Source organism: Rattus norvegicus, chromosome 18, assembly GCF_036323735.1.
Source record: "Rattus norvegicus strain BN/NHsdMcwi chromosome 18, GRCr8, whole genome shotgun sequence".
NCBI classification, from domain to species: domain Eukaryota; kingdom Metazoa; phylum Chordata; class Mammalia; order Rodentia; family Muridae; genus Rattus; species Rattus norvegicus.
In genome coordinates this window covers 15,439,524-15,448,583 of record NC_086036.1, presented here as the reverse complement: position 1 = coordinate 15,448,583, position 9,060 = coordinate 15,439,524, and the positions used below count along the sequence as shown (strand labels likewise).

The following is a 9,060-nucleotide window of genomic DNA, read 5'->3' as shown; positions in this document are numbered from 1 at the left end:
GCGAGGCTACGGTGTGAGGATGTGAGGTTACTTATTGCTCTGGAGGAAGTGCACACTTAGCTTGTAATTGTCTGAAAGAACACACAGGACTACAGGGCTGGTTTCTACTGATAGTTTGTACGCTTAAAGGTATATCAACGTGTCATTACTTTTCAGAAACACAGAATTTACACCCAGTCTTGCTAAAGGAGTTTAAAACGTTACAAGAAACCTGATTATGAGATTAAAATTTGAACAGATGTCACATTTTCTTTCAGAGGAAATAAAAGCCAGTCCAGCTACTAACTTCAGCTGGGCCTGCCGTGCTACATACAAGGGTGTGTCAGAGTCTGGGCCTGCTCTGAGAGCCTGGACACTTGAAGGTCCTTGGGGCATCTGTAGTTTTTCTCTTTCGGCACAGTTTCCCTTCAGGCATACACTGTAAAACTCTAGAGTTCCCAGTCCAGCAAAACAGGAACAGAGAGTTCCAGAGATGCCCTCTGGCACTGCCTTAGCACCGGAAAGCATTAGCAGTGTTTTCTGGTGACAGCCTCCACGTTCAGTGTGAGGAAGCTGCCTATTTAATTTTAGAGAACTGCATTAGTCAGGGCTCTCTAGAGGAACAGAAGGAATCTCTCTCTCTCTCTCTCTCTCTCTCTCTCTCTCTCTCACACTCTCTCTCTCTCTGTATGCACATATATGTATATATACATATATATATGATGCACACACACATATAACACACACAGATTATATATCCTTTATGCATTCTAACAAATACCATATATGCATATTTGCACAGGCGTCAAATCATGAGATCCAGGGTTTAAAGTGGAGTTATTAGAATGGCTTATAGCCTGTGGCCCAGCTAATCTAACAATAACTGCTTATGAATAGAAGTTCCAAGAATCCAGAAGTTCTTCAGTCTACAGGGCTCAGCTGGGCTTCAGTAGACACTGGAGTCCGGAGCAAGTGGGTTCTAATGCAGGTAAAGGAACGGACTTGCTAGCAAGATGAGAGCAAGCTGACCAAAAAGCAAAAGCTTCCTTCTTGCACGTCTTATATATAGGCTTCCAGCAGAAAGCATGGCCCAGATTAGATCTGGATTAGCCTCAAAGATCCAGATCAGAAGTAAATCTTCCCGGTTCAAATTAAGCAGAAATGCCTCACAGGGGTGTCCTCTATTTTTAGCTTCTTGTAAATTTCAGATGTAGTCATGTTGGCAACCAAGAACAGCTATCATAAGAACGGACAGGATAGATAGAGCAAATGGTAGGATTCTATTAATTCATTTATTCCGTCTATGGGCTCAGGAACTCCCTAATAGCAATGCTGTGAAATTCTTAGATGATTGGATCTAACAAGATGGTGGGAGCAAGCTATCTCACACTTGAACTGTAAGTGACAGGCTTTCTAGAGTACACCAAGTGCCTTCTTAGGGAGCTGAATCACACGTATTACTATTTACACTAGCATCAAAACATGGGATCCAGTGTTCAAAGCCCCGAGCTGTTGAATTAAAGAAGGCAGTCAGGTGCTTCAAGCACAGATCTCACGACTCCTGGCTCAAAGATCCCTGCCACCCATACGCCCTGGGAAGGAACGATGGACAAGTATGATAGTGTGCAGTCATGTCCCCATTTCTCACAGAGAAATCCCCAAAAAGAGAACAGAAGAACCTTGCCAAAGAGGGGTGCAGGTGCCGCACCTCTGGCTGGTGCCTGAGCAGCTGGTGGAAAGCCAGCTCCTTCAGGCTGGGGAGGGAAGCGGAGGCACAATTCAGCCGCCTGCAGTTCAAGTCTGCGAGGGACTATCACTTGTCCTAAAGTGTCATCTGGGCCAGTTTAAAAAAACATACACACATATTTGTGTTTATCATATTTATATTTTCTAAAGCTTCACTTTATATGCTTAGGTGTTTTCCTTCCATGCATGTCTGTGCCATTCGTGTGTAGTACCAGTGGAGGCCAGAGGAGGGCACTGGACTCTCTGGCCCTGTAGTTACAGATGGTCATTTATTACCATGTGGGTGATAGGAACAGAACCTGGGGCTTCTGAAAGACACTACAGCTCTTAACCAATGAGTCGTCTCTCCAGCTCCCCCTCCTTCCTCTCCTCCTCCTCCTCCTCCTCCTCATTATTATTATTATTATTATTATTATTATTATTAATTTATTTATTTTATAGTTTAAGGAAGGGAAAGGCACTCCCAAGGACTGAAGTTGTCCAGAGAACTTCGGAAGGTCTAAGGCTCTGGGCCCAAAGAGTTCCTTATTGCTCATTTACACAGCATTTGCTTTCTCTGACACTTGGCGAGCTTGATCCCTTCCAATCCCCTTCCCGCACATGCTCTGTTTTGCTTTGGGTGACCTGAGGTCAGAGGGGCTCCCACCTTTTTCCGTCACTGGTTTCTTACGTATGTTGACCTTATGCCTCAGGAACTCCCTTCTCTCCTGGGCCAATTCTAGTACATTTCTTTTCCATTTATTTCAGTAGTTTCCAGTTCCGTATTTCATTTATAAATCACTGTCGAGATTCAGCAATCAATGGGAGTTAAAGAGCCACAACATACAAGGAATTTATTCCAACTGGATCCTTCTGGTGGAAAGACTTCCAGGTTAGTTCAGTGTATTAGTCAGTGTTCTCTAGAGGAATGAAACTTGTAAAATGAATCTCTCTAATATCTGTCATCAATGCATGTATTGATGTACATATGCATCTACCTACCTATGTATCTATCTATGTATGTATCTATGTATCTATCTATATATGTATCTATGTATCCATCTATGTATGTATGTATGTATGTATGTATGTATATATGTATCTATGTATGTATCTATGTATCTATCTATGTATCTATCTGTATCTATGTATCTATGTATCTATGTATCTATCTATGTATCTATGTATCTATCTATGTATCTATCTATGTATCTATCTATGTATCTATGTATCTATGTATCTATTTATGTATCTATGTATCTATGTATCTATCTATCTATCTATCTATCTATCTATCTATCTATCTATCTATCTATCTATCTCTCATTTAAAGGGGACTTACTAGAATGGCCGGCTAATCTAACAATGGTTACTTACCAATGCCTACAAGGATGCAGAAGTTCTTCAGTCCATGGGGCTGGATGTCTCATCTGAGCTTCAGTGGACACTGGAATCCCAGAGAAGTGGTCTCTAAGGCCAGTGAAGGAGTGACTTGCCAGCAAGAGCAAGCAGGCAAAGAGCAGAAGCGCCTGGCCTTCTTCCTTGTCCTTATATAGGCTGCCAGCGGGAGCCGTGACCCAAATTAAGAGGTGTCTCTTCCCACCTTAAAAGCTTTGGAGTAAAAGTGTATAGATCAGAAAGTGGGTCTTCCCACTTTCTATGATTTAATTAAGAAACCCTCACAGGTGTGTCCAGCCATTCGGGTTTTGATCTCAGATGCAGTCAAGTTGGCAACCAAAATTTGTCACACAGTTGCCTCCTCCCAGAGGCTCTTCTTCATCATGTCTTGTCCAGGTGGGGCAGACTGAACCTGCAGATGCCAGGCAAGCTGCTTTACTTACACGTACAAAGCTTCTCAAGGGAGTATTTTATGTTTTTTTATATCACACACACACACACACACACACACACACACACACACACACACACACACACAGTGTGCTTGCTAGTTTTATGCCAACTTGACACAAGCTATAGTCATCTGAGAAAAAGGAACTTCGACTGAGAAAATGCTTCATGTAGGCAAGTCTATAGGACATTGTCCTAACCAGTGATTGATGGGGGAGGGCCCGGTGCATTGTGGGCGATGCGTCTGTAGGCTGGTGGTCCTGGGTTCTATAAGCAAGCGAGCAAACCTTGTGAAACTAACCGGTAAGCAGCACCCCTTTACGGCCTCTGCATCAGCTCCGCCCCCAGGTTCCTGCCCTGTGTGAGTTCCTGTCCTGGCTTCTCTCAATGAATCTGATTCAGGATTTGTAAGCCAAATAAAGCCTTTCCTCTCCAAGTTGCTTTTGGTCATGGTGTTCACCATAGCAGTAACCTTAACTAGGACACTTGGCGAAATTGTAACAACCGTAAATTCTAAGGTATTACAGCTGTTACATTTGATTTCAGGTAAGAATCTATACTTACTTATCCGTGAACACAAATGAAGACACCCTCCCTTCCCTGTGTCAGTCAGCAACAGAGTATGGATTGATCTGTGAATCCACACAGACATTCTGTTACACAGACATGTGCTCCCTGGAAAGACAACTTGTTCTGATAAGAATGTAAGAATCTGTAAGTCTAGGCAGATTTTAACATATATTTTTTTATTAAATATGTAAAAAGGTCAACGCAAGTCAAGTTATTCACATATTCAGAGACAAAAAGCTATCCTATCATGCGACAATAGGTGGGCAATGTAAAATGAATGTGATGCGTCTGAATAAGACCTCTTCATCTAGTATGCCATTACTTATCGATATTTATAATTAACAATACATATGTTTACATTCCTTTCAGTTTACATTTAATATATAACAAAAGCTTTATGGTGTACTATTTAGTAAAGTAATCTGAATGCATATTAAACCTTAACGGAATAATGGAAACACCAGGAAAGGGAGGAAATCTTGGTTCCCTTTTGGAGTTTACTTCTCTCAGTTCAACAGGGTGTTTGTCTTTTGAACGTTTTTTTTTTTTTTTTTTTTTTTTTTTTTTTGTCCTGCTTCTCTATACTTAGGATGTGAGCTCTCTCTTCATCCCCTGCTTCAATCACTTCCAATCTGACAGTGGTAATGGAAGCCCTTCCAGCCAACAGTGGGTGCGGGGAAACTGAGGAAAAAAAAAAAACCAACTTCTTGAGAGGGAGGAGCAGGGACCCATGCTGGGATGCCTCTGGACCCAGTGTGATGTTCGATGGCTGGGCTGGGGCTTAGAGGACTGTGTCCCCTGAATGCCGAGATAAGACAATGGATGTTCCGCCATCCATGAGTGGTGGGTGCCCAGAGGCAGGGGTGGAAATAACTGCGAAGGGTTCCCCAAAGCATCCATGGCACCATCTGGGACATAGCACTTCACCAGATATGTACGATGGGCACACGGACAGGAGTGGATGAATGGTCTGGCGTGAGCCACTAGGAAGGAGAATGGAGTACACCAGCTGGGGAGCAGTCTTTTCAGACATGTGGCCAGTAGGTCTCCAGCTTAGTAGTCCAGGGAGGTGGAAAGGAAGAGTGCTTCCAGCGAGAGGCACTGGGAGATGAAAGATCCTGACGCATCCCGATTCCCGGTACCCACTCAGGAGTGTGGCCATGAATCCCCCAGCCCTGGGTGCTAAGACGTCCTGGGCAGGTTCGGGAACCACCCAGGGGTCTGTGAATAGCTGCTCATTGTACCTCTTTAGAATAGCCATTGAAAAGCCAAAAACAAAGCGAGTGAATAAAGAAGGCTCAGGAGAGCAGCAAACCACGAGGCCTGACGCTGCTGCGTGGAGCACAGCCACTACCGCGGCCAGGCGTGGGAGGACGTCACTGCGAGGGGCGAGGCTTTCCAGCCTCAGAGAGATGCGCTGCGCTGCAGGGCTGAGTGAGCAGGAGAGAGAAGGAAGGAGAACCAGACGCCATGGAACAACTGTCCGCTTCTGCACAGTGTGTCGTGATCATTTCAAAAATACAAGCCATCTTTTCCACATGGGCCTCAGTTATATACAACGCTGCCGCGAAGGTTTATTTTGCAAAGCTTTCTCTTGGTGGAAAGCTTCAGCGCTAGGATTTAAGGTTAGTATCCCATCAATTAATAAAGAAATTTCAAAGCTTTATGATGCATAATTCAGAAATTTATTTTGAGACTTTTTTTTTTTAAGTGGAAGGTGGGGTGGGCACATTTGTTTCTTGTTTTTTTTCTGCACTTGCTGGCCATATGACAAGGGACAGCAAACCTAAAGCTAAAATCGAATAAAACGGAGGGAGTTGGGAAAGAATGCCATCTGTCAAGAGGGGAGGACAGGTGACCATCAGGAAGGAGACTAAGAAAATGTGCAAATATTAGTTAAAAACAAGGAATGCTTTCAATTCACTAATGTTTCCCGTTTATGAATTGCCGTGGTTTAGCAAATGTCAGTGACAAGGAGGGCCCCTTGTTGCAGAGAGGGTGGAGTCCTCACTCCAGAAGGTGATGGGGGTCATTGGCATTTTTGTGTGTGGCCACTCTTCTCCCTTGCTATCGATCAAGTCTTCGTTTCCAACCCTGGCAGCCAGCACCGAGTGAAGGCTGGCGTGTAGGGTACGCTCCCTCAAGTTCCCCTCTAGTATGGATTCCTTAAATGTGAACTGGAGGACTTGGGTTGAAGCCCTTACGAGGAGAAAAGAGGGATGAGGCAGGAAGCCTTGTGCCTTCTGAGACCACCCTACCCCCTTTGCAACTGCGGATTGCCAATGACAACATCTTTTGGGGAGTGGACCCCCCACCAAAGAAAGGACCCTGAGAAAGAAAATAACAGGAGAACCGGGGGAGAGGGGGGAGGCAGGGACACACAGAGCAAGGGCAGAGCTGAGATGGTATTGTCTGTGGAGCGAATGTCTGAAAACTAACGACTGTGTGGTTGTCTAATATGCTGCTCTATCAACACTGCTGGGCCCTGAAGTCATAGTTCTGAATCCATTTTTTCCCTTTAGTGTTGTGAGTAGAGGGAGAAAACTGTTTTCCCCATGACACAAGCTACTGTCATATGGCTTTCATATCAAATATCTGTTTCCCTTTGTTCCAATTAATCATCTGACCAAATTTATGAGAGGAGGTTAGACTCGCAAACATCAAAGCACCACAAATGCGCGTGACACCTACTGACACTGGGTTGAAAAATGCCAATATAAATACCATATATCAAATTACCATTGTTTCACACCAGGATAAAAAGGGGTGGTGGTGGTGGTGATGGTGGTGGTGGTGGTGTTGGGGTGGGAAATAGTTATGAGGGAGGAGCAGAACCAGTCTCAAGCAGCCAGGTGGTGAAGTTGAAGGTGAGCCTATGACCTGGCAGGGAGCTGACCAGAATAGCCATCTGCTAACGCGTCTTGGCAGAGAAGTGGGAACCAAGAGCAATGGCTGGAGGGTGCAAGATCACTGTCGATGGGAACAGGTTGGGAACAGCTGGTTTCTACTGCGCTCCAGGCCACACGCGTTGCAATTCTCCAGAAGAAAAGTCCCCACGCAGGATGGAATCGTCAAGAGCGGACAAGATGGCTCAGTACTCTTCCTGCTGCTGGGGCTGTTGGTCATGGGTTTGCTCCTCCACTTCCGGCTCCTCTGTTTGGCCCTCCTGAGGGATAGGGGAGAAGTTTTTAGCTAAACTGGTTCCCTTTCAGGCCCTGTGAGGTGTCAGGCCTAATCAGCATCAATCAGCTGAACACCGAGTTCTGGGGTTCGCCAGTCTCAGGCACGACTCAACACGCAAATGTTTCCCAGCTTCCGGGTGTCAGCCCCAGACACAGGGACACCGTCACATCCCAGTGCCATCCAAGGAGGACCCCTCTGCAAAGCACAAGCACCAGGTGTTAAGAACTCATTTCTTCTGCCGACTGTTTTCCCAGGAAACCTTTCGCAGGACAAGTTGTACACTTTGCTCTCCCCAGTAAGAGCTGATGGATAAGCCAGACACAGCCACTCCACAGCCTGTAACTACAAAGATGCCTCAAACAGGACCCCAGGCCTCTGCAGATGTGTAGGAAGGCTGTCCCTCCCCAACAGCCCATCATGCATTGCTTCTGACCTATTTCCTGTTCCCTCTGATGCTGTCATTCATCATGCCTGGGTGGTGTCTTTGTGAAGACGCTTTCTGTCACCTAACACCGATATGAGGCAGACTGAAGACACCAGAGAAGCAACTTGTTAATTTCTGAGGGGAAGGAAGGGGAGAGAACGCATTTCACAGGCTGCTGTAGGCAAAGAGGCCCCTTCCGGCCCTGTGTTAGAAGCTCTGCCTCCAGGACCTTGCCATGCATCTTTAGGGTGTGTGAGGGCCTATCTGCTTACTTTCTGCTCCTGACTGGGAAGAAGACAGGATCAGCTTTCCTTCACTTAGCTCCACTCGTCCTATTTATTCAGTGAAGCAGATCACAGGCATCGTCTCAGCCTCAACTTTTGTCAAAAAGAATAATTAGTTCTTTACCGCCCAAGCAGAAAGGGTGAGGCAAACTAAGAGTAGCTAACTGCCCCTCAGGAATGGCTCAGGACTTCAAGAAGCAGCCCTGCATGCATTCGGACATGTGACACACGGACTCCGGGTCCGCCAAGCCCATCCTCTTCCTATGTGGTCATTTCCTGTAGGCCACGGCAAGCTAGTTAGGATCCAATTAGGATCTAGTCATTCTCGGCCTCCACTGGGCGGGAGAAAGCCTCTCACGTCCCAAAGATGCAATGCATCCCAGCAAAAAGTGGAAAGGTCGTTTGGGAACTGCCTTGACTCATTTTTAACATGGTCTCATATAGCCCAGGCTGGCCTTGAACTCCTGCCTACGCTTCAGAGAGAAGGCGTCCAACCCTTAGTGCTTCCTTCAGAACAATGGCTGAATTCGTGGACTCTACTTCACGCCAGTGTGGGAAATACTACTGGTCTATGCCAGAGGAAGGAGGGGCAACCCATGTCTACCGCTGTCACAGAAGGAAGTCTCTGGAGATACACATGTACTCAGACACAGGGCACAGAACAAAGAAACGGGAGGAGAGACATCTGTTGGTCCAGGAAGCCTCTTTTAAGCATCAGAGCATTCTCGAGAGTCATCTTGGCCTACTGGGAACATCTCTAAGGACCTCTACACAGAAGTATATCCAGGGACCTATTCTGTCACTGTGGGCTCAAGTGCCTTAACCAAGAAGACACATGTGGCTGCAGTTGACTCGGGGCAAGGTGTGGACTTGGTGTTCCCAGCATGATGCTGGCCATTACTGCTGTCATTTCAGTCTTCAAGGAGGAAAGAGAATGAAACCACCCTATAACTGTCTTAATAATGATGCGTTAATCCTGGTTTTAATGCTGGATAGATAGTGGGCCGGCCTTTCTGAACTGGAGTCTATCTCTTTCAAGCTCATTCT

At 45.8% G+C, this 9,060-nt stretch overlaps 1 protein-coding gene across 3 annotated transcripts in view; it reads right to left on the bottom strand.

Annotated features, from left to right (window-relative positions):
• Positions 1 to 4,277: 4,277 nt before the first annotated feature.
• Mapre2 (microtubule-associated protein, RP/EB family, member 2) overlaps positions 4,278 to 9,060 on the bottom strand; it is a 140,805-nt gene continuing 136,022 nt past the window's right edge. For 2 of the 3 annotated variants that reach the window (XM_039097097.2, XM_039097095.2), the window contains exon 8: positions 4,278 to 7,288. In XM_039097097.2, the coding sequence (XP_038953025.1) occupies positions 7,214 to 7,288 (75 nt within the window). In that variant the 3' untranslated portion in view covers positions 4,278 to 7,213. The remainder of the gene's footprint in view (positions 7,289 to 9,060) is intronic. The other variant, NM_001101000.1, reaches the window with a different exon arrangement.